General features: G+C 31.8%; 1 protein-coding gene across 1 annotated transcript; it reads right to left on the bottom strand.

Moving 5' to 3' along the window:
• Positions 1-335: 335 nt before the first annotated feature.
• On the bottom strand, positions 336-26,978 carry LOC127719290 (E3 ubiquitin-protein ligase MIB1-like). The gene is made up of 8 exons (XM_052225304.1): positions 26,885-26,978; positions 23,064-23,109; positions 21,086-21,287; positions 18,806-18,974; positions 14,386-14,498; positions 10,468-10,668; positions 2,142-2,192; positions 336-412 (listed from the first exon to the last, which is right to left on the bottom strand). Exons 1-8 carry the CDS (start codon positions 26,890-26,892, stop codon positions 336-338), a joined length of 867 nt encoding a protein of 288 aa, XP_052081264.1. The 5' UTR covers positions 26,893-26,978.
• Positions 26,979-27,197: the final 219 nt, after the last annotated feature.

The following is a 27,197-nucleotide window of genomic DNA, read 5'->3' on the forward strand; positions in this document are numbered from 1 at the left end:
TTGAGGGGGGACGATATTTAGGTCCTTTACTGAGGAATAATTTTAACTTTACGATGTTTCATTTGATATTCGATAAGCAGACCTTCTTAAACTTTTCACGTTTCGAACTGAATGACACTTAATTTCCGAGATCGGATGTATGATATTTGCAATGTAGATTTGATGACTTTTAGTTTTATATCAGAGATCACCACCGTCTAGTAAGTTAAATGGTGGTCTAAATGACCCTACCCAACCCAGTTTGATATGCGACAACCTTACCAATTTATAAAGTTTTAATGTTTGCACTAAATAATCTTACCCTTTGCTTTAGGATGAAAAGAGGTTGGCATTTTTTAGAGCTTATTAAGACGTTTATTTTGATATGTCACATGACCCCATTTGGCAAAGTCCAAAATATATGCAATATCATCTTCAGTAATAGAACTTTTGAAACTTACAAAGTCAATGTAAAACATGAAAATTTCAAATCACTTATTTTTCTTTGTTTTTCATCAACTGTTTTTGGTATTTAGCCAAACATATTACCATGTTAAACTTTAATTTCTCAAAACTTCAGGTGGCTAGCTGTTGTTAATTTAGAAATATATGCCCCACTCAGAAAATTTCAAACTGCAATATCTCTAAAACAACAACAGATATCTGAGTGCTTACGAACATGTTTAATCCTGAAACATTTTTTTTGTGCCTTTCAAAATCCAGGAAACTATAATCCAGTGGTTGTCTTTGGTTGCTGTCTGCCAATATTTGAATCGTTTATTGTTTTAGTTTACATAGGCCGTTACTTTTTCACTTTTAAATTGTTGACATTTTGTCAAACCAGGGCCGTGTGTAGCTTACTGTATTTTATGGCCTATGTTCATTTTTGAAGGTCGAACGGCTGCGTGTAAATTGTTCGAATTGTTGTGTCCGTTGGTATTTGTAGATAGTTGTCATTGTGGCGATCACACAACTTTTCGCTATTTGCATAAAAACCTATTTGCTTAAATCCACTTCATGCTGGCTCTGTTAAATTGTTGTCTTATTTGTTATCATACCACATATATTCTTATTTTGTATTTGTATAATTAACTTAATTTTCTGCCATTATTTGGCAATATAACTATTAAGATCTGTATAAATAATCAATTAATCACACGAATGATTTACTTATGACAAATGCACTAAAGTATGTATAAACAGGTTCACAAAAGGTAGATCGTAAAAAAATAGTTTGTAGAGGTAACAGTAATAATATAAATTAGTTAAAACAGATTGCGGAAGTATACCAATACCATATCGATTCTACAGTATAAAAAAACTGAATATATTTTTAGAAACTGTGCTGCAAAGTCATTGCGATAATACTGATAAAAATTAGAACATTCAGAATGGTGTCTCAAATTTAATCAAAAAGACAACAGTGAATCTTCGAAGGAATTGCGAAGAGGCAAGAGACAACAATAATACTGAAATAAACCCAGTTTTGGAACAAGTGAAATTACTTAATATACAAGAATATAATTTCAGAAGCAAATGTATGTTTATACATGCGTCTAGATTATATACCATGGAAAGGAAAGCGCAGAGTAAATCGTTTAACTGAGTTTGAGACGATACAAGCTTTTTGTAGTCAATGATCTGTGAAATGTTTTTTCTCAATGGAGAAACTGTCTTATTGAGAACTGTATCTTGTTCCTTACTGGTATCTGAATTTTAGTATTTAATGGTCATTTTGATCTTAAAATCATCTGAAAGGTCTGAACCATAATATTTCAAGTCTTAAAGTTGAATATGATTTTCAAAAATTTCTTTTCTTCTTTTATGTACAATATATAGAGCTGTTCTTACATTCCGCTTGCAGACGATCCAGTACATTGTTGATTTGTACAGGTAAATAACAACTGCTGACTGAATAGATCATAATTGACTGCAAATCGATTGAAAGAAAAATCATTTCTTATCAATCTATTTTTCAGTTTTAAAACCTGTTTAGATCAAAATGATAATTTTAGTTCAAAATCGAATACTTTTAATTTGCATTGTCTTTTGGTTACTGTCTCATTGGCATTAACCTCGAATTTACTTTTATTGATAATTGTCACATGAAAAGAGTTTTGTACTTACAAATAAATCGAGAGAGAGAGAGAGAATACTCATACCTGCACTTGGAAACCCAAACACTTCAATATTTCTAGATACAGCATCAAAATCTAGTAAAAAAGAAAAGAAAAGAATTCAATTATTGCTATTATCAACAATTCACAGTCCCAATCTAATTAGTTTTAATAAGTTTGAATTATGTATATGTATAGTAGTATACCTAGCTATATCCTTGTTCTAGGATCCTTACATCTTTTGTTGTATATTTCCATTTATGATATCTTTCTACTTCATTGTTTTATCTTATAAAATATAATGGTACTCTTTGCATGGCCTATAACTCTCAGTCATATGTTTATTTTGTACATATTTTTTTCTCAAACTGCTCAAATACTATTTATATGTTCCGAATATTTAATGTGTTTACTTATTTCTATAGTTCAAATTGTTGTTTGATACGCAAGTACTTCATTGTAGTGCATTAACTTTTATTTCTTCATTTTTGTTTTAATATTTGTCTAGTTTCATGGTATCTGCATGTTTGAAGATGGAACAATTCAACACGTTGTCATATCACTTTGTCAATGGACGTGCAGATATTTATATCAGCAACTATCTTTCTCACATCTTTCGTTTCGTATGTTTGTCGAGTATATGTTTCTAGATATTCATTTCCTTGTTTATAATGTTGATATATTATGCAGAAATATGAAGATTTGTGATATTAAGGCATACATGTAGTTAGATTTCTTGACATTTTAAATTCAACCTTCTGAAATTATCGATGGCCATTAATCAGAAGTTTCATATGAATTCAATCAACCTATATCAGAAATAAGTAATCAAAAGAATGGACAGAATATTACATCGATTATGATTATAGGAAACAATATCTTACTGTGTATCATTGAAATGTTGAATAGTCAGATGAGCTGTTAGCTCATGCTGTAACAGTAAGAAAAAGGTTAATTTTACGTTGTGGGTAGGCAAGTAATTTAAGAAGTGAAGTAATAAAAAACGGACACATGCTTTGATTTTTCATAATGCATTGGGTGTTCAAACATTTTCGTTCCCAATTCTTCAAATCATTTTAAAGAGATTTCCAATTTTTTTTTCAAATAAATATACTGTATTCATTTTGTTTTAGATTTTTTATCAGTCTTATACGAATTTTCTGATAAAAGTTGAATCATTTTCTGAAGAACTTGAAGTAAGAAATAAATATAATTCATAAATTACATATTTGGCATTAACACATTTACAATCAATGCCCCAAAAATGGGAAAATTTTAATAGTAAATGTATAGATTCGGAAGATACTTGGCTGAATTTCAGTAAAATGGAGATAGATAGTACAGAATGTCAGCTGATTTGTCTACATAGGTAATATATACCGAATGCAGACTTCGAACAATGAATCTGTCAATTGGAAATGTAATTTATGTCCTCAAAATAACAATTTTGAAACACATCATTTCAACCATATCTAATCGGTAAATAATTGCAGGGAACAGGTGTAAAAAATAATGACATTTTAAGTATTTTCAAGCGTCAAATAATATTGTATTTGAATGTAAATCGTACTACTACGAGTGTCTTGTAAAAGAATTAGGAATAAATGAGCACTCAGGTAATCCCACATACAAAAAAATATCATTTGACAAGGATGAGATTTTGGCAAATCATAAGTTCTCTATGGCTTCAATGAACATTACATTGAACAACAAATCGGAGGACTTACCTTGTTTGTATTGGATACCTAAGCTTCACAAAAGTCCGTACATTGCCGGCTCATCTGCATGTTCGACGAACGAATTGTCCATTAAATTGACAAAGATTCTGTCCGCAGTGAAAGAGGGTCTTCAGAAATGCTGTGAAACTGTTTACTCGCGTAGTGGTATTAACCATATGTGCATTCTAAAAAACTTTAAAGAACTACTGGATAATTTTAAATCTCAATCTTTCTCTGAAATTAATTCTACCAAAACTTTTGATTTTTCAACCCTGTTTACCACCATTCCCATGTGAAATTGAAAAATCGTCTAAAAGAAATAATCCACAATGCTTTTCAACATAAAAATGGTAGCATACGCTATAAATTTATTACTTTTGAATACCATACGGCATTTTTTGTTAATAGTGAACAAAAAAGTAAAACATGCTACACAGAGGAACAAGCGATCAGTATGCTAGAGTTTCTTATTCAAAACATATTTGTTGAATTTGGAGGTAGACTTTTCAACAAATTGTCGGCATTCCTTTTGGAACGAACTGTGCGCCTCTCCTTGCCGACCTCTTCTTATTTTCATACGAGTCGGAAATCCTTCAGACATTTGTCAAAAACAAGAAGATCAAAGAAGCCAGATCATTTAATTTCACATTCAGATATATTGATGATGTTCTTTCCATTAACAATCTAAACTTTGCTGATTGGGTTCCATTAATATATCCTCCAGACCTAGAAATTAAAGAAACAACATACACAGCTTCCTCTGCCTCATTTTTAGACTTGTACCTCGAATTTGACATAAGCGGTCATCTCAGTACCAGAATCAATGACAAACGAGACGATTTTAATTTTGAAATTATCAATTTCCCCAACCTTAGTAGCAATATACCAACTTCATCTGCATATGGGATATACATTTCCCAACTCATTCGGTATTCAAGAGCTTGCAGCTGCTACTCCGACTTTGTAAAACGTCACCAGTGTCTGAGCAGAAAGTTGATGAACAAGGGGTCTGTCAAAGAACGTCTAGTCCTTTTTCTAATAAAGTTCATCGGAAGATACCAAGACCTTGTTGATAAATATTCCGTATAAACTTCACAAATAATAAACGATGGTCTTGAAGTATAGATTCTAGGTACTGACGTTGTTCATCATCTGTATAACGTGTTATAGTATATTTTTATTTGCCTATGTAAATTATTACTTTAACTGTTTAGTCTATATTTGGTATTATCCATTTGACGTGGCTCTGTACTTATACATCCCGTCATTGTGTTATTGTGCTATGGTAAACTTTTGTATTCTTGTCTTTCGTTTTTGCTAATGTGCTTTGTCTATATGCCTTTTTGTTTCTCTTTGTTGACATATTTGTTTGTTTTTATAGTGATTAAATTCTTACACACTTTTGACTGCTGTATCCTTATTTTTGACATTTTTACCTATTATGTCTGTTTGTTTTGTTCACACATCATTGTCGATATAATGGAATTTCATGCGACTGTCATACAAGTGAGAGGTTTAGCTAGCTATAAAACCAAGTTTAATCCACCATTTTCTACATAAGAAAATGCCTGTACCAAGTCAGGAATATGACAGTTGTTATCCATTCGTTTGATGTGTTTTAGCTTTTGATTTTGCCATTTGCTTAGGGACTTTCCGTTTAGAATTTTCCTCGGAGTTCGGTATTTTTGTTATTTTACTTTTTAACGGTATAGATAACGAATAATTTTTGAAAAAAAAAATTGTTCTATTATGAACCTTTAAAGATGATGCTCATCAGATCATATCATACTTTGTTCGAAATCGGCTATTTGGGACATAGGCAATAATTTCAAATTTGATAATATTAAACTGAATTTACGAATTTGTTTAAATTTCACACGAACAATGAATTAAATCTATTCTTGCAACGCTCGGATTTAAAGTATATAGACAGAACGAATGTTGAACGCTCTTATCTAACAAATAAAAAAAGGAGTATTCATTTACTTCAAACCAAAAGTATTTTCTTAGTTAAAGGGGTGTTTGAATTCTTTTGTGTATTTTATTAATAGATGACCTTTATTGTAAACTATCACATTGCCCTTCGTTCAAAATCGTTAAATGTTTATAAAAGAAAGGAGACTTTTATCATCTTGAATACTGTAGGATTGGCCGGATAGCCCATGTTCCCCACATGCATAATGAAAACCAAAAATGAAAATATTTAACATGAAATAAACGTTATAAATTTCGTGCGTACGAAGCGCTTCGTCTTGATTTACCTTCATTAAGGAACACGCACAACTAAACATTTATAAGCCAGTGATAATTGAAAAAAACCACAACACGTCAGAAGCTTCATGACGAAACTAGACCTACAGAAAATAGCTAAATGCATCTGAGGCAGCAAACCATATATTCCTCATGGAACATTTCACCATAAATTAACAACCTGTCATTTGTGGGACATTTAAAGCAAATAAAAATACTAATATAAACACATCAGTATATGTCCTAACATCCTGCATATTATAAATTTTCTAACTTGAAAACTGAATTAGGGCCTAGCTGAACAAATCATGTACCCCGAGTAGGACGGACCAACAGATGGTCGGAAAGACGGATTGAATGGGGGTAAAACAGTATGCACCCGACATTTGGTCACGGTTGCAAAAAAAAACATTTACTTCCAATATAATTCTAGCCATAGAAACTCGCTAAATTAGATTTGATGTTGCCGCATGTTGAAAAGACAAACGTAAGATTAACTTATGCTAGTAATAATGTTTGAATTTATAATTTATTGTAAAAATAAACACTTCATTTCTTCTAATAGTCGGGTGACATTAACCATAAAATTTCATGTTTAATGCAACCACCTAACATACGGCTTAATCATACATCATTCGAAAGCATATCATCTTAAATATCTTTTTTGCCCGGTCGTCTTTCTTACGGTTCAATTTCTGTCAAATCACGGTGAAAGACCAAGGACGGACAATTTCTTTTCTTACAAGACGTCAACATTTTTGCATAATCTGTCTTATAAATAATACAATTTTGTATGGAAATTTGAAAATCTTTCAGAACAGAGACTATTAATCAATTGTCAAACGCACTTTGAAATACTTATGACGTATTTTTAATGAATACCGGTTTTTTCCTGAAACTTTGATGAAAAGGATAAAAATGAGTGAAAATTAAAATATTTATCAGTGATTCAATTGTTAATCACCATAAAACCAAATAACATATTTTATTTAGCGCTAAGAAAGGTTTTGACTTCATAGAATTACTGCAAACACGCTTCTTACTAATTATACAGCCAATCATAACAACCCATACAGTTGCCCAAAATGCCACAATCTACAAAAAGATAGCTTTTAAGCTGTTCTACTTTAAAAAATGTTTGTATGTAGTAAATTTTAGGTCGAAGAAACACATATAAATAATCAAAATAGAGTTGGAAGAAAATATTACACGCGGAATGCATGCTTTTAAGGGGAATTTTAGGAGCTAAACTTTGATATTTCAATGTGTAGTTTAATTGCCAGCCTGTAAAAACGCTTCTGTCTTTTTTTGTCGTTTTGTTTTTAATTTCGTGATTACCATTAAAAAAAAGGACCTTATGAATAAATATTAAGCTAGTCAAATAAATAAATACATAAATAAATAATTACATAGTTAGAAAGCTAACTGATGAACAGCTGAATTTCAAATATTTCTCTTATACAAATCAGAAAGTTTGTTTTCTTGTCTGCTTTAACTACATCGTGCTTTGACGAAACAAAGAAAAATAAATTATCTACAATACCGTTCCCATTTCACGAATGTGACCTACCGAATTAGACTATTTACCCCTATTTGTGACATTTTTACCTATTGTTTTTGTTTGTTTTGTTCACACATCGTTGTCAATATAATGAAATTTGATGCGACTTTCATACAAGTGAGAGGTTTAGCTAGCTTTAAAACCAGGTTCAATCCACCATTTTCTACATAAGAAAATGCCTGTACCAAGTCAGGAATATTGACAGTTGTTATCCATTCGTTTGATGTGTTTGTTTTTTTGATTTTGCCATTTGTTTGGGGACTTTCCTTTTTGAATTTTCGTCGGAGTTCAGTATTTTTGTGATTTTACTTTTTATGTTCTAGACACTGAAAATGTTCTTTGTGCTTGTCTGAAGAAGGAAACCCTATCAAACTACGTAATTTCTAGAGTAAGAAATTGACATGTTGTAGTAACATGTGGTATTTGGCAAAACCTTTCAGATTTTTGGGTCTTCAATGCTCATCAGCTTCGTGCTTTGTGTGGCCTTTTTAACTTTTTTAATCGAGCGTCACTGATGAGTCTTCTGTAGACGGAACGCGCGTCTGGCGTTCAACATGTTAAGCCTAGTACCTATGAGGAGTTTATTTACATCAACTTGCAGTCTATATGTTTTGCTTTGATAATTCTAGCAATTTGTAATAATTCAAGCTATATTAAGACTTCCTAAATAGTTAAATTCTTACATATAGAATAAAAAAACTATAAAGATGGAAATAACTGTGTACGTGTCACAGCAAAAATTTAACCAGTCATCACCAAGAACGTTTTGTAAAGGTAGGCAACCTCTGACAAAACATATTAAGCACTTTTCATATTTCTGCGTTAAGCCCTCTGCTGTTGACCTAGCAAGGATGTTTTTGGTGATTTTCACACATTATTTTCATACAAGAGAAATACGAGTTTAATTCTATTTGCGTTATTTTTCTAATCACAAACGTCGCGATAACACATTTTTTGTCAAAACTAGTTAGTTGAAGTTATGTCTATACCAAAACTTAATTAGAAAGAAACCCTATAAACGTTATGAAAATAATTACGTGAATAAGAAACATCAGGATTTTTTTTTACATTCCAATGCTTTAAAAAAAAGGAGATGAGGTATGATTGACAATGAGACAACTATCCACAAAAGTTCAAATAAAGTTGATGTGCTTTAATTTGTTCGTTTGGCTTTCTAATGGTGCGAAGTTCTCATAACTGCAGTAAGTGTCTGATATTAGTTGACATAAACAAAAATACAATATGGTATGTTTATTAATGTGAGAAAAACAAGCATTAAAAAGAGATAACTTTAAAGCAGGACTGTAATGGTGAATTTAAATTACTTGCTATTGAACTCTAATTAAATGTGTTATCTTGAATAATATCCTCTGATGTACAATCTCCATATGTGCACTTTAAAACTTTGAACTTCACTAAAATGTAACAAGCGATGTATACGTAGGAGGAGTATTGCTCATTACAAAGCTTTTCTTTAGACTAACGAATGAACATATGAATGGAAAAAAGCAAACAAAAAATGAGCGAAAGGACAAGATGATTCCTACATTTCCGATAAACACACATATGACACCCTGACCAACGTGATAAAAGTAGGACGGACAAACAACAGTCCTCAAAACACTTCACCATTTAAACCGATGGTGATTGAAATTGCTCAGAAAGGGTATTCAATATTCCACGATATCAGTTTTCATTTAATTTAAAAAAAAAACAACCAATAAAGTATGTATTAATGTGCTAACAATAAAAAAATAAAAATGCCGGATTTCTGATTATTTAGCGCGTGCACGTGGTGCAAACAATATTCATTCGAATATTGAACGAGAATAAACTTCTTAACATGTCTTCCACTTTTAAAATCGAAAAGAAGCATATTTTTACTGTATATACGTATACCTTGTATATTCCTTAATCACTTTTATTACCACGTTTTCAGAATGCTAAATTATTTTCTCCTGATATTGACAGCAATCAATATTTTACCTAAACAATGAAAAGCAAAATGATCCCCATTTGCAGATGGCGGTATTTGTACTGTTAGAATTAATCACGACCGGGAAAAACAGAAAGATCAAGCATTAAGGTTTCGAATTGATATTTAATAGAGCCGTATGTTAGATGGGTGCATTAAAGTCGTTAACTAAGCTTCTTATTTAATTATAAAAACCAAAGGTCTCAACTCTCTCATGCAAAGTTGACCTTAGACTGATTTCGCTATTTTTTAGGTCATTTTATTGTCATTTAGCTCTTCAACTGTTTCTATTCATATACATCATTGGCTTTAAATATTCGTTTTTGAGTTTTCCCTTATAAATCATTCTTTATACTTTCAAAATTTATCGGTCCAGTACTGTAAAAACTGAAAAAAAACGTCATAAATTTTATAAGTCACTACTGTATAACTAGTCTGTAAATACAGAGATTGTAAGTTCGAATCACGCACGTGGAAGGTGCGCTCGACTCCAATCTTAATTGACTAGGGTTGTCAGATTTCCGGTGGTTCCGTCCGGGCACCGCGGTTTCTTCCATCAATAAAATCTGACTGCCACGAAATAGCACAATAGTGCTAAAAGTGGCAGTAAACACCAATCAATCAATCCAATTTTTGACCACATGTATGCAGTTGATAAATGAATTACTATCATACTTTTCAAATGACTTTAAAGTTTGTATACAATTTCAAAATATGCTTTACATTTTCATGCAGAATATTGATGTTCAGCTCTAATAAAATTTTTCGATAACATGTTCCACTGACCTTAATAAATTGACACAAGTAGGACAGTTCATACACTGTTTTGATATGTTTTCAAACATTTAAGATAAAAAAAAAACATACCTATCACTGGGAGATGGTCTGCATAGTAAGTCCCGCCTGTTGCAGTTTCCGTAAGTCTGCTGCAAATAATATCTACACATCCTTCCGCACCCAAACGATGCAATGTTTCTATTTCGGTATCTTTCCAGAAAACTTTAATAATTCCTCGATGATATTTATTTTCCCAGTTTGTAATTTCCTCCACATATCCCATTTCATAATCTGTGATATAACAAAAACATAGTTTATAATGCGTTATTATACCCCACGCAACGAGTTGCGGAGGGTATAATGTTTTTGACCCGTCCGTCTGTCCGTCTGTCCGTCCGTCCGTCCGTCCGTCAGTCCGTCAGTCCGTCAGTCCTGTTTCTTGTCATCGCAACTCCTCTCAAACCACACAACAGAATTTCACGAAACCTTTTTAGACAATAAGGACATACTATGTAGTTGTGCATATCGACAGGAAATTACGATTCAATTCTTTTTCTAGGAGTTACGCCCCTTTGAACTTATTTACTTTAATGTACTACTGCAACAGTTTGTCATCGCAACTCCTCTCAAACCACACAACAGAATTTCATGAAACCTTTTCAGATAATAAGGACATACTACGTAGATGTGCATATCGACAGGAAATTACGATTCAATTATTTTTCCAGGAGTTACGCCCCTTTGAACTTATTTGCCCAATATACTACTGCGACCTTTTGTCATCGCAACTCCTCTCAAACCACACAACAGAATTTCATGAAACCTTTTCAGATAATAAGGACATACTACGTAGATGTGCATATCGACAGGACATTACGATTCAATTTTTTTCCAGGAGTTACGCCCCTTTGAACTTATTTGCCCAATATACTACTGCAACCTTTTGTCATCGCAACTACTCTCAAACCACACAACAGAATTTCATGAAACCTTTTCAGATAATAAGGACATACTACGTAGATGTGCATATCGACAGGAAATTATGATTAAATTTTTTTTTCTGATACAATTTTTTTTCTTACGCTTATTTTATTTCTCCAATGACAATGTAGGGACGTGGGGTATGTGAGCGCGCTCACTAAGGTTCTTTCATTTCCTTTTGATTTGAGTGTTTTTTACATTCGTATAGAGTAGCCGGATAATTTCATTATTTAACATACGTAAGGTTGAATTTGTCGAGGAAAACAAATTAAAGATATTTCATCACATTTGAAAGCTCTATTACTGCTTTCGCAGATTTTTAGGTCAAAGTAGACTTGTGTACATTAGCATGCTAATTGTTAAGCGATTTGTCGTTGCCAACGGTGTCACACAAATTCAAGGGAGACTACATTTGTCATTACTTATGTGTATATGAGACAAAATTAAAAAGTTATTTTAGTTAATAATATTGTCATTGTCAAAACAACTGAGAATGTGTATACATATATTTTTCCGTAATTCGTTGGTGATGAAACATTTTCTGGACCCATTGTTTAAGATTAATTTAATCAACGTGTAATTGCTGATGATCTCAGCAGTTGATTGGGTAACAAATCTGTAGATGAATCGAAATGTGCTAACATGTTTTAGATGAATTGGCAACTTTATATTTGTATGACGTAGAAATAAAGAACGCGAAGGTGATTTTCGTTTATTGAAATGAAAATTTATTTGATAATGATTAAAGAAACAGATTATTACATAGTTACCCGTAGATTGTAAGATTTAGTTAATTTTTCGAGGCTCGGACTTTTAAAATTCGATAATTTAACTATTCCGATTGGATAAATTCGATAATCAACCGGTACCAATAAAAGATCTATATATTACTCTTCTTTCTTCTCTCTGCGAATCACACTTTGACGATTGCCAGGATATAATAGTATTTTTAAAAGAATATCACCGAATAAACTGTTAACAAATGTCAGTTTACCTACTACCATGTTATCAAACACGACAGTAAAAAATGCAAAATAAACCCAAATTAATGAATATTGTCAAACCTATCAGGTTCAAGGTTTCGTTTTTAAAAAGGACAACTTTCTAAATAAAAATTTGGAAAAATGATTAATGTGATAACTTGCTGTGGTTTAGACGAAGATTACTTGGCTAAAGTGGCACGTCATTTATCAAACGGATAACATTTCATTGACAACAAATATATATTCTGAACAAAAGACAAATACCGCTAAGAAAACATTAGCATCTATGAGCAAGCACTCAGCAGACGAAATGCAAGCTCTTACCATTTAAACAGTATGCGGAAATACAACAAAAGGAAACATATGTTTAAAAGGCACATTTTTATTTGAAAAATATTAGCCAAGCTTAAATCAATAAATAATAATGACGTTTTTTTTATCGTTTATACCAATATTTGTAAAATACATTTGCCAATTCCTTTTTATGAACTTTTACCCTACATAACGTTATGTTACCATTGGTGACATTCAGTGAAGCAATATGTGTTTACCATGATTATCTTCTTGAAGAAGTGAAATCGGTTGGAATCATGAGATTTATTACAATACAAAGGGAACGTTGCCTAATCTTTTTTTCTATATATTTAATTCTAGAAAAGCATGACCAATCCACACAATTCATATTATAGAAAACATACATCGACGAAATGCTTTACAGAAAAGTTATTGGCATTGAACATGTTAAAAGCTATCATCAATGTCATCAATACAAATATTCAGTCGACAGTAAGCTTTCTTAAAAATCATTATAATAAAAAAAGTGAAAAGAGACATATACTTCAAACAAACTGACTATAAGAAATGTGCCCATTTGATTGGAGCCACCCAAAACTTACACGAGCAAATGCACAGAAAGGATATATACCATAATCTTATGAGAAATATAAGACAAGACGAACTAAAAGAAGTCGAACAAGACATAAAATTTCTTGATCAGTGATATTAACAGGATTTTCAGGAGAAAAACTCATTCATAATTGTAAAACTCAGACAAGTGTAATCCAAAAATAATTTTAAAGCTCTACCTTGCGTTACAAATCACATCGAAATACGACGTTTTCACTATCAGATATCAGTACATTCCTTTGCTAAATACATCCCATAGTTTGAGAGCAGTAAAACAAACCCCGCACGTCATTTTAAAGTGAAGGTCAACCAAAATCATCGAAGAAACGACTAAAGAACGCCAAATAGCAAACAATAAATGTAAACCTGGGTGTGAAGAAATGTAGACGGCCTCATTGTACCACCTCTAAATATTTATAGAAGGAAATTCTATTTAATTGTAAAAACGAACATTCATACAGTATATCAAATAGTCAATGGCACATCAGAAAATACAAGTAATGTCAAAATATGTCAAAGTTATAATGACGATGATGAAGCTAATGTAGGTTTTCAGCGTACCTTTTATTATTCTATTGATATATTGCATTTACAGATATACAACCTGATAGATTTATGATAACGTTATAAAAAAATATAGAGTGCAATTTGTCAGTTTGGTTACGACTTATGAGTTTGAATATCTCTTTTGTTTCTGTCCCCTCTTTTTTGGACATGAATTAATGAAAAGTCTGTGAAATAGATATTTCTGAAATAACATCTTTGGAACGAAAATGCACAAAATCAAGATGAACTGCTGATATAATAACAGCTATAACTTCTCAACTTCTGCTCTGTCTCAAATGCCTTTCCCAATAGATTTTATTCCTTTAGCTTTTTCTTGCTATAACCTAACTTCTAATGATACGCAACAGATTAATTATTTTGGCAAGCAAATGATACTAAAAATGTGAAGTATTTTTTCTGTACATACCGTGATTTATTTTACTCAGTGCTACATATGTAGTTTTAAAAAAATAATGCATGTTTGACAAAAACAAAAATAGCCCTACACAAGCAATACTAATTCAATAAAATTCGATAAATTTCCGCATGTTTCCCTTCTCCGACGTGTTCCCTTATACACTATTTGACCTACTTTCATCTTTATTCCCGTTCGTCAAATAGGGACCAGCAACAACTTCTGCTCCGACGAAAATGCCTTTTGAAATAATCTTTTTCCTTGCGTTTTTTCTTGCTGTAACCTTCATTCTGCCAATACACAAAATGCTAATTATTTTGGTCATAAACTGATATTTTAAATGAGAAATTTTACAAAAAGGCATGGAAGTTTAAAATCTGCAGACTTTACAATAAACTCACATTATTAGTTACTTCTTTGCATCTAAGTACCTTCTTTGCATATTTGTGACGTCACAGATATCCAGAATATTCTATTGTTGGGAAAATATTACACTCAAACGTAAATATAAAATGCATTTACAAATAAACATGAAGAAAGTTAACGCCCATTAAGATTAATGTGTAAATGCAAGAATAACTTGTACAATCTCTTTCAGTTTGAACTGATGGATGAGCTTCCTTTGAATTTGGTACATTGGGGCCTTGAGAATTATATTTGATTATTAGTTGAAACATATAATTGATAATGTTTAAAGCCTGTTTGACAGTACATGAGTTTGGAATGTTTTAATAACATTAACGGTATGAATTTGACTGCATCTGATTTCGCTGCTAAAATGATTTACCATTTACCAATACGTACACAGTTTACACATTGTTTAGGAGTCTCAGACAAATATTGAAATGAATGGAAACCAGTTTTATTTTGTTTGAAAGGGAGAGTCTATATAGTTTAACAAAGATTCACCAAGTCTAAAATTTACTAGTATTCTATCTACTGGAATTAAAGTTGTTTGAAAAAAAGATTAAATCAAATTGAAAGAAGTTTGTTTTTGTTTGCCAAGCTTAAAGGAGTAATGACACGATTTTCAATTTGTGTTTCAAAATGTTTATTTATACTTAACTTTCCCCAAAAGTACATCGATAGCAATATAAGTGTCAACTATTTAGGAAAATATGTATTTTAATGAGATTTTAATGCAACGATTTATCGACCTGTCAAATATGCATATTTCCATTCCGGAAGTCACTCAGAACGAGGCTACTACGTCAGTGGTTACATTCATTCATATTGACATATGGGTACAGCACAAATTTAGTTTCGATTATTATCCAACAAAACGCATGACAGTGATAAATAATGATTATGTGTGATGCCGATGGATTCAACAATATAATTAAAAAGAATATTGACATGATATTTTCTGTTTTTGAATGACACGCAGACTTAGAAGGTGTAAAGATTGGACTTTTTAACAAGCCCAAACTACACTTCTTTCCGCCCACTTTCATAGGGAATTCAGAGTTGGGGTCTCGGGTGCCATGCCATGAGTTCATCAAAGGTCACAGGTATACGGTACAGATGATTGAGTTTCGCAATTTCAGGTCTCGTTGAAGTTGCAAACTTCAGGTGTCACTCCACATGGGGGATTGATAAGACATATAGTGATTACGCAATATTACTTCATAAGCTCTTTGTGTACATCCTGGATGTTGATTTTGCCGAGGGCACAGGTGAGATTGGAATATATTATTGTGTACAGTAAAACAGGTACAACTACCTGATCGTATATGTTTAATGAATACCTGTAGTACGACCATACAATACCCTATGCACTACCAATTAAATACCCTAACACGTGTTGATAACTTAATAACAACCTGTATATAGATCTTATTTTTATTGCTTTTAAGAATATGCAGATATAAAAAGGTTTATAACAGATGCATTTTTTAATTGACTTCTTGAGAGTCCATAACTTCATAAGAAATTGTTAGACAAAAAGCATAAAAAGCAAACAAGGAAATGATACGAGAATGTGAATCATAAGTCTTTTACATTCTTTTTCTGACACATTCCCTATTTCCATTCTCAATTTTTTAAAATTGAACATCGAATATAATTATTGACAACTATTTAGTTGGTAAAGATTCAGATGACGAAAAACATTTCTTTTTAAAATGGAAACTTTATAATAAATGAAGATTGTGTCGTTTACCGTACGGCCTCCAATAATGAGAAACCCCATACCGTATATTTGGCTATAAAAGTTCTCAGCGTGAAAATGTGAAAACATTTATAACAAAATAATTTCCGTAGAAAGAAATTGACGCGACAACCACTGATCTATATGATCTATATGCTCCTGATTTAAGACAGACACATTCAAAATGTGTCGGTGGTATATGTTTGTGAGCGCCTACGGTACCCTCTCCCCCTCCCAACGTGTGACAGTGGTCTTACAGCAGTACATAAGAACTATAAAAACCAGTCTAACGCAAAAGGTCCGAGTACACAGTTACCGTCCTTTGATTTTCGTCCCTAGTGTGGACAGTGTGTTACTTGCCATTTATTTTTATACCCCTTCCAAATTTATTTTTCCATGTTTTATGACTCAAATAGCAAGTAAAGGGGGGGGGGGGGGGTGAATGACACTGTAAAAAAATTTGGGTCATAAAGATTTTAAGACCCCCTTAACATAAAATTGTCCATATTTTGAGTTAGGGCCGATGAAGTTTTCTATAATTTTGATATAATTTGTCTCAAAAGTAGTACAACACACTGAAAAAATAATTATTGAGAAAGCGCAGTTTGGATTTTTTAAATTTTCATTTATGTGTCTAAAAGAAATGAACTACGAAATAAGTGTGTACTTGGACCAAAAGATCGGTACGAAGTAGAGAAACCACTAACGTTAAAACAATAGAGACAACGCATAAATACTGTTAGCTAGATCAAACAAAGCCAAGTACAGCTAATACACAACTCATGTTCTTGAAGACTGATATATGTTACATGTAAACATTTTCCTGCTCAATCCAATTGAAAATCTAACATTTATTCAAATGACCCCTTTTAGAAAAAAATATTTTGAAAAAGAACATTATGTGTTGCGAATATTTTCCTGGACTCAATCGTTTTGCTGGTAGCAATAAACAGATTGATTGCTGAATGATATTTGGAAGAGAGGGGTGGAAATAAGTGAATTTGAATTTACTCTGTGTAATTCCTTAAATTTGAAGTTAGATTTATAAGGGTCTAGATGGAATAGCATACTTTAGAAGTGTAGTATAACTATATTAATTATTTCAACATAAGGTAGTTTTTCTAAGAAATGTATGATTTTAAAAGGTAAATAACATAACACGTGACTAAATCACACTACAGGTGCCTTCTTACCTTTCACCTGGTCAAGTATGCTATGGGTGTCAACATTTAATCACTAAAACATCAGCCTCTAATAAATGTTTTGTATTGTGTAATTTTATACATTAGGTGAAGACACCGACGAGACGTAAATAAAATATTGAATTGAATTGTCATAAAAGGGGGAAAGTAATAAAATTGTTAATTGAATATCCTAATGCAGAAATAGTGTGATAAAGGATTTTCACTATACAAATCCCTTGTGTGATGTATGGTTTCCAACCAAAAAAATTATAAGCATATCTTATGGTGATAATTTATACATATTAAAAGTCTCTATGTAATAAAAATAAATTAAAAACGGACACTTTGCGAACGCCTTAACTCTTACTATCGTTTTTTTTCTGCTTCTGGCGCACACATAATTATAAAATTACCGTAACAGAGAGAAAAAAAAAGAACAATTTGATCATCAATAATTAGAAATTTATATTTTCAATCATGATTAAAAACTAGTTTTATTTAAATGAAAAAATGCAGAAAGCGGTCTATTAAATTTATTCATCAGACAAACCAAATATGTATGGTAACAATCCGATCGGTATTGTCTGAAAATCGTCGTTTTTGGACTCTTCGCATGAAGAATTAATATCCTTTTCTTGATTATTTTTCACACACAATGTCTTTATAGTTTGTCAGTAATCGGGAGAAATGCTGTCAATACCGTCCACAGTATATCGACATCGTCCAGTTAAGAGACATTTTCCCAGCTTGTAACCACTGACGTAAGCACGACCACGTGATCGTTATCTAATTAAAATTCAGTCATTATGACAAGCGCTAGATTCTTTGACCAGAAAAATGCTGATTTATCAGGTTTTGACCAGCAAAATTGTACAAAACATGTTTTAAGACTAATATTTATTAATTAAATAAAAAAAAAAAAAAATCGTGTCATGTCTCCTTTAAATATTTTTTTAATCTATTTTAAAAAGTGGTTACACCATTTCTGCCTATCCATATCATTTCTGGTTACTGATGGTAAGAATTCATGATATAAGCTTGCTTCCTCTGTTTGAACTTGTCACTTAAGTATTAACAAAAACATCGAACTCCAAGGTAAATTAAAAAAGGGGGGAAGTCCATAAAACCTAACAAAATAAAACCTAAGAGAATATCAAGCAGCGGAACAAATGGAAAAAAAACTGTCATAATCCTGATTTTGTGCAGGCATTTTCGAAGAAATTGTTTGGTAAATCCTGGTTTTAATTAAACTTTATATACATACCGTGCTGATTTTGAAGTGTTGGTTCTTTCAAAAATATGTGCAACGTCATGTTTATCATCCATATAACATTGAGTACATAGATGGACATTACATTTTATACATGTCCATTTTATTCCATAGATATGGGATTCTCTGCACGAAAAACACACGGTTTTGATATGAATAACATCTACAAAACCCAAGAAAAACAAATAGGCATATGTAATGACATCAATACATAAATAACATTACAGCTTCCAAAATATTTCCTACATGAAATTCTATACATAAAATCCAGAGTACATACAAATACTTCATTCGGTTTGCATTTCTCTCCAAAAATTGTTTTTTTAGCATATTCTGGAAAGATGTTTCCTAGATTTCTGATTCAAGCTTTATTTCTATTATATTGGAAAAACGTACTTGAAATAAATCTTAATCGTCTATACCTTTATCATGATTATATTAATTTAATGAAAATTTTTCCTCAACACTAAGCAATAAAAAAGTATATAAAATTATTCAAATTAATTTTGAAGATGGTCATAAGTCTAAAATATAATAGTGAAAAAGTATATCTGAAATTTTCCTTACATATTTGTTTATGCCCTTTTTATATTTAAGCATTTTACAATTTTTAAACACATCCAAAACACCATGCTTATAATTTTGTTGTCTAGACACGCGCCTAAATATGACACATCAGTGACACTCGAATCAAAACAAATGGCAGGCAAATAAAAATCAAAGTTTGAAGCGCATTACCAACCTACAATTCCGAAAAAAATGTGCCTAAAACAACTAAGGCAATATATTCCTGAGAGTTAATAAACCACAGCATTTTACAGAAAATGAACATATCAATGATATTCATATGAACACAAACTTACTGACTGTGCTGATGATACCCTGGAAAACGAAACGTCTACCAACAATGAACCTAGGGAATGTCAAAAGTCATCAAAGATGTGAGGCTTATAATTTGGAACACCAGACGCGCTTTTCGTCTACATAAGACTAAACAGTTGCACTCTTATTAAAACCGTTGGAAAAGCCAAATAAAATACAAAGAACATTAAAAACCGAAAATTTCGCAAAGTTGTGCCAAATACGGCTATAATGGAAATATATGCCTAGTGGTGGATACCTTAGTATTTCGAATAATTCAACACTTTGAGAAATTTACAGCAAATAACATATCAATGATATTTGATGTCAACACAAATTCTGGCATGGCTGGTGATAATATTGGAGACAAAACGTTCCTCGGAAGTAGCATCTATCCGGTAATTGTAAAAACTCATTACAGATACTAGGTTTATTATATGGTAACCAAGTTTGTGTTTCATTTACATAATACTCTAAAGTGGCTCTTAAATAAAAAAGTTAGAAACCAAATAAAATACGAAGTTGAAGAGCATTAACAACCGAAAATTTAATATCATATATTCTTTGGATGCTAAAAACACCCTGAAAAAGCATTTTGCGGAAAGTTAACTTACGGAAATTTGTGATGCAAGTACAATATGTTTTTGAGTGTGTTTGTCGCTGATATTTAACTCTACCATAATTTCAAATATAACAGTGAATTTTATGCATAAATGACTTCATTTGGAATCAATCTTATAAACATACCATTGCAATTGAATAGGTGGGTCTTGTATTTTTGGGATTAATAGCAGCTCGCTTATTTCCAAATTGGAAAATAAATATTTCTGTTATCTTTATTTTGCTTTTTTTTAGAATGCAATATTATTTCAGCTTTATTCGACATTGCAAACCAGCATGTGTTCTTACATTGGCCATGAAACTGCCTTCATGAAATCTAATCGGTAGTTCATCCATCTGCATTTAAATGTCATGAATGTAGAATGGGCTTGTTTGTGTAAAATCAGCATCATTATTTTGAAATTGTATAATTGTACTTTGGTATTTCATATTTTTTTTACTTTGACATTTTTTCTTTCGTTTTTTTTTTTTTTTTTTGTGGGGAAGGGGGGGGGGGGGGTATAATTTGTTTTTGTATTATAATAATTGATGTCATAGTACTGGTGGGCCTGGGTGTCCGATTGATATAAATAGTTTATTCTATTGATTATTCTAGGTCTGTCATCTCTGAGGTTGTGAGTTCGAATCCCATTTGTAGCTAGGCGCAATTGACAGCGATCTTAATTGAGAAGACTTCCAATTTCTATGCCTACGGTCGGTTGTTTTAACCGTGTACTCCAACTTTCTCCATCAATAAAAATTGGTCGCCATGATTTAAACACCAATAGGCAAACAAACAGACATAATACTGACCTGTTGGAGCATTATCAAATACTCTAAGATCATACTGATTTGGACCACCTCTGTATCTACCACTCCTTCCAGTGTCCCAAATCACCAGGATACACCTGTCAGAATCACTTAGACCAACGATTGTTCCTACGAATCCTTCTCCATTGTCTTCACATTTGTGATTCCAGTTAGGTCCACGTACCACCCTTGTTCCCAGCTTTATCTTTTAAAGTAGATAAAAAAATGACAGTGAGACAACACTACTTCTGATTTATGTGTCAGTTACAGAGTGCATTCAAGGCAATGATTATCAAAAAATATTCAAATCAAACCTTGCATGAGGGATAACCCTGCCTATTCTGACCTCTTACCATAAAATCAATAAATTTCATTGCGGTGCATTCAGTGCTTTTCAAACATTTCTATTGTAGTTAATTCAGTACCATCCGGTATCGTTTCATGAAATTCATTATGTCAGGTTTTATGGACGTCACCCTTTTTAAATTTACCTTGGAGTTCGATATTTTTGTAAATCCTTTTTTAATACAAAATCTAATTACTAGTGAATGTTTTGCGTAAACTTTTTTCAGGCAATATTACCTAATTATATATGAGATTGTTTAAGTTTTCTCTCAAAATCAATCAACACTCTATAACTTTTGGTCTTGACTTACCTTTTCAGGAACGGTCAAACATGATGGTAGAGGGTTATTATCATGCAACGTGGTTGTAATTTTCATATCACGATTTTCTTGCTTGAACTCATTATTCACATGTTTTGTTCAAATTGGCGAAAAACTAAGGTGCTAGCAATTTTTTTCGTTCATTCTGAAATAGCCATTTTTTCGTGAAAATACCCTTCACGACCTTTCTCAGAGCTAAAGCCAGGAGTCCGTAAATACGCAAGTATTTGGAAGTATTGATAATATTCATTTGTATACTCTCCAGCATCCACAATTGGCTGAAACACAATTTAACTTTTATTTTAGATATTGGTTTTTTTTCTGCAACAGAGAAAAAACATAAACACCAATAAGCGTTGTGAAACAATTTATCTTACAAAAAAATGAACTGGCTTAATTGAAGCCTGGGAACTAAAACTATTAATTTTCCATATACAAAAATGTTTCAGGACAATGATGCAGCATATCAACAACACAGGAAAAACAAATGCCATCTGGAGGGCAGGATGTCATTTTCCTATTTCGACATGTGACCTTACAATATGGTTAGCTTACCTTAGCCTCGAGTCTAGAAAAATTGAGAAGAAATTGAACAGAAACTATAAAAAAATTTCACTAAAATCATATTTCCTAAGGTAAAAAAAAACCATGAAGGTATAATAAACGACAACGACGATTTTCAAGACGTGGGATAGACGCATCATCAGTTCAGGAAAAGCAATTGATAATACTAGTGATAAGACTTATTAACAAATTGATCAAATATGTCATGTGTTTATATAGTAGTTTTTGTTTGAATTGACTATTGATTGAGATGGTGACATGCGATTCTTAAAAAATGAAAGTTATTTCAGAGATGCAAGACCAAAAGTAGCTTTGGATACTGGACTAGGACTAAGGTTAACTTATCAGTTTCATCTCCTGATACGAAATCGAATTCAGACTGATAAAGGTACGAAGCTTGTGTCACAACTTTTTTTAGCTACCCTGTAACCTTTCAGGAGTAAATACAAAAAGGAGCACTGCATTTCAAAAGCAAGGCTAGCAACAGATCAGAGGAAATTTGATTTTTTCTTTAATTAAACATGATGACACATCGCAGCGTAGAACAGGACACTACCTGGTACTTACAAAATGTGAAGATGTTCTGGCGTGAATAAGACTTCAGATTGTCCTGTTAAACGGAATTTTCAAAAACAACGAAAATAGATGCAATTGGTTTGGTTCTGACGAAGTAAGCCATTCGGATAAAGTTTTATGTTATGAAAATTAAATATGCAATAAACTAAAGTAGTATGAATCTGATTCATACATACCTTTCCTGGACTTTGTTTCCCGGAAAGATCAGTTCCGGTTCCTTGTCTGAAAGTTCAATAAAAAAAGGTCAAGGTTGTCGATCAGAATTTTCCTATTATCTGTGTTAAATAAGCATGAAAACTCCACAATACTCCGAAGTATAAAATACTGGATTTATGACATTTTTGCAAACTGAAACACAAAACACCAAATTTACACTATATGTAAATTTCAATAGAAGACGACGGGCCTAGTTATCTTCATTGTATTATATACCTCAACTTAAATTAAACATTCTAGCTAATCTACCTCCATGTTCATCTTCATATCGTTTACTTAATCCTTTAACTTTCACTTAAATGAACCAAGCAATATAGTAGGAGTTGTGCTTACACTATTCATTGATCATTGAAAGGACAAATAGAACCATCAAATGACTGAAGGGTGAAGAGGAAAGATTACAATAACATGTTGTTTTTTTTTTAATTCTCCGTTATTTAAAAACAAAGACTCAAATTATCTCAGGCAAAGTTGACTTTAGAGGAAATTGGCTTTTATTATTTAGGTCCTTTTTTGGTCACATAGCTCCTCTATTTTTAATTTAAATCACTACAAAACTTGATGACACCTACTTTTATGATCTACTGTAAATTCGTAATTATTGCGAGGGTTTTATTTATGCGAATAATGCAACTGGATGTGTATCGCAAAAATTAGAATACGCATACTGATATCAGATACATATACGGAAATTGTCTCCTTTTGAACTTTGACATTTTGATATTGTGGTTGTTTATTTGAATCATTAAATGCTATTTCAAATCAAAGCCATCATTTAATAGTTTTGATCGAAAACAATATTCATTTACTTTTTATGAAGATTGGATAGCAAACTTGATATTTCAATATTTATTTACGAAAATTACCTCAGGCAAATTTGACTTTAGAGGAAATTGGCTATTATTTTTATTAAGATTGGATAGCAAACTAGATATTTTAATATTTATTTAACGAGATCTGGCGTTTCGTTTTTTTCATTGAAGGTTTTGTAAATAACGATGGGTGATAATGCCGACAATCATTTCTAAACTGTACACCAGTATTGCAAACCTGTAACTTGTGTGTTAAACAATCAAGCATTAGATGCCTAGGTTGGGAAGTACTAGTGTCTGTGCACTATTTTCAATAATAAGAAGTGTTCGCACCCTCAATTAATGTAAACAAACATTTTGTAACTGTCACATTATACGTAAAACCGTACATCCTGAGTTACCAAGTCAACCGATTTCCATTACCAGTAGTCGCTTTTCCATTAAAAGCGGTTCATTGTCACCCTATTGGTGTCATACAAAATATTTCCTAATTGTGTAGTAAAATGCTCAAATTGATAAATATAATATAAGAAATATTGTATAATTCATGTAATTGTCAATGAGACAACTGTCCAACAGAGTCAGAATGAAGCAGATGTAAGCAATTATAAGTCACTGTACGGCCATAAATAATGACCATACCCATATCGTAAATCAATAAAAAAAAGTTCCGCACAGTTTGACACAATGTGAAACATTTCATAAGAAAAAAACCAACGGCACGATTTATGTACAAAACAACAAACGTAAAATAATATGATAGACAGCAACCAACGACAACCACTGAATTACAGGCTTCTGACTTGGAATGTGGCGGGGTTTAACAGGTTTGTGAACGTGCATTCCCCTCTCCTAACATGGACCATAAGTGTAACAGCACAACATGAAAAAGTGTAAAATCAGTTGGAAATGGCTTAATTTATTAGATCGACACAAAGCATAAGAACAACGAACATAAAGACAAAAGACAAAAGGTATTGATCCAAGAGAGCATTTAGTTTCTGGAAGATAACTCAATGCTAACGACAACTAATAAATAAATCAGGTTCTCCAAGACTACGGTATTCAATCAGTACACATCAGTACATATCTAACGAATTTAATGTGAAAATATCATAAACTGTATAAGAAAAGCATGAACTTATGCAAAAATAAGCATATAGGATGTAGGACAATAAGTTTTCATAATATATAGCCATACATATTAATTTTGCTATGCAGTTTATAAAGTGCTATTTTCAATATTAAGATAATAAAAAATGCATGTAGTTCACTGCATAAAATAAGGACATGTGGTATAATTGCAGATGAGACAACTATCCATCAGGACCAAATTACTTAGATGTTAGTCACCGAGTTAAACTATATACCACTGTATGACCTTATATGTGAGATGTTAGGCTAAAGGCTGGGCATTATTCTAATGTTTTAGAAGGACTGTATATGAAAGAACAAAACCACTTTTATTGTGATCAGAAAACAAACTAAATAAGAAAATTTTTAAATAAAATATGAGCAAATAGTTTTATCAAGTGCTTTCAAATTCATAAAAATGGGGTCACAGAGACACTAGACAACATAGTAATTTGTTGTAATATTCTTAAAAAGTTATATTATATATATATATAAAAAAAAAAGGAAAACAGGAAAATACACTAAAATTGTATTCATATAATTAAAGTCACTTTCACAATTGATTTTAATAATATGAATACATACAAGTATATTCAAATTAAAACAGTAAGCAAATGCCTCTACATATTTATCAATAAAAAGGTTTTCATGTGTCAATTCTCAGGTAAATGTCCTTGATAACGTCTCATGACGTGATGATGATAGTCAGGGAATTAATTACGTATTGTTTCATTTAGACTTGCACTTCTTGCTTCCCTGGCAAGTCTTTTGTACTTGTTTGACTCATTCATTTTTTTAATGGAAAAACTTTATATTTACCGCAACCACAAATAAGTGTTCAATTAAATCAATTTGTCGTACTGTTGGGTCCTTGATTTCTTCCGGCTGTGAATTCTGAATCTTTCTTTTAATGAGTTTCCTATTTGTCCTGTGTATGCTTCATTACATGTGTTGCAAAAAGTAAAATGACAAAAATACCAAATTCCAAGGAAAATTCAAAACAGAAAGTCCTTTATCAAATGGCAAAATCAAACGACTGGAAAACAATGCAAACCACACAATAAATAAGATTTACGGAGCCATATTTAAAACATAATTGGGCATTATATTTTTTCTATTTGCCAAGTTAGTTTTGATATTTCAATATTTTACAAATACTGTCGTTACATCTGGATACTCTCTAAGAATAAAGTTGATCGCCATCAAATCCAGCCTTTGTCAATATTTAAAAAAAAAGGAAAACAACACGTTATAAATTTCATGCGTCTGGCTTTCCTGGTTTTACCTATATCAGGAACGCTCAAAGTCGAATAATTTAAAAACCAAGGACGACCGAAACAGTTGAAGAGCTATATGACCAAAATCTATCAAAGGTCAACTTTGCATGAGGGAGTTGAAACCTTAGTTTCTTTATTATAAATGGAAAATTAAAATAACTTTGACAAATAAGAAACATTATCACACTCAATCGTGATTTAAACTGTGGATCCTTGTGTAGGAAAGTTACAAATTAAGTTTTACATTGGGGATCAATTTTAAAAGAAATTGCTCACCATGTATTCGTACTGAATGAGCTATTGACTAAATGGCGTGAACATGATCTGTTCTAAGGGCTAAATGCAAATGAGAAATTTCATTCGTAATTGAAATTGATCAAAATTACAATTGATTTGAAATCATTATTGTAGGGAAGAACATTTGACACTACTCTAAATTCATAGTAACTATTTATCAAAGATGTACATGTAAACAGTTAACAGTTGCTCATGGGTAAATTTAATAAGTAATAATTCATGAATATTTCAATACTTAATAAATAACTCAATAATGTTTACCTTTTCATTTTCCAAATGTAAAAAAAATTACATATATTCCATCATATTCATTCACTAAAAGTTAATATTATAAAAACAAGATTTTATATTTTTTCCGCATCACTTAAATGACTCGATTTTATCGAGCAAGGATAGTGATATTATCAGTTTTTACTTATAGTGGTACATTGTTTTTTTAAGGAAGAATTTAAATGATTCCTCATATGTTGTAATTCTTCCTTGAAGAATCAAGAACCGAAACAAGTTCAGAACTAGATACATAACGCTACCTTAAAACCCATTAAGTTCAACATTGCCTACGGAAGTCACGACT

Source organism: Mytilus californianus, unplaced genomic scaffold (genome assembly GCF_021869535.1).
Source record: "Mytilus californianus isolate M0D057914Y unplaced genomic scaffold, xbMytCali1.0.p SCAF_11, whole genome shotgun sequence".
Lineage (NCBI taxonomy): Eukaryota > Metazoa > Mollusca > Bivalvia > Mytilida > Mytilidae > Mytilus > Mytilus californianus.

What these genes read in the sequence shown, in the direction of transcription:
- LOC127719290 (XM_052225304.1), bottom strand. An exon ending in GAACGGGAATAAAGATGAAA is followed by an intron (nt 10,669 to 14,385) that starts GTAGGTCAAATA and finishes GTTATATCACAG; the next exon opens with ATTATGAAATGGGATATGTG. An exon ending in AGACCATCTCCCAGTGATAG is followed by an intron (nt 2,193 to 10,467) that starts GTATGTTTTTTT and finishes CTTTTTTACTAG; the next exon opens with ATTTTGATGCTGTATCTAGA.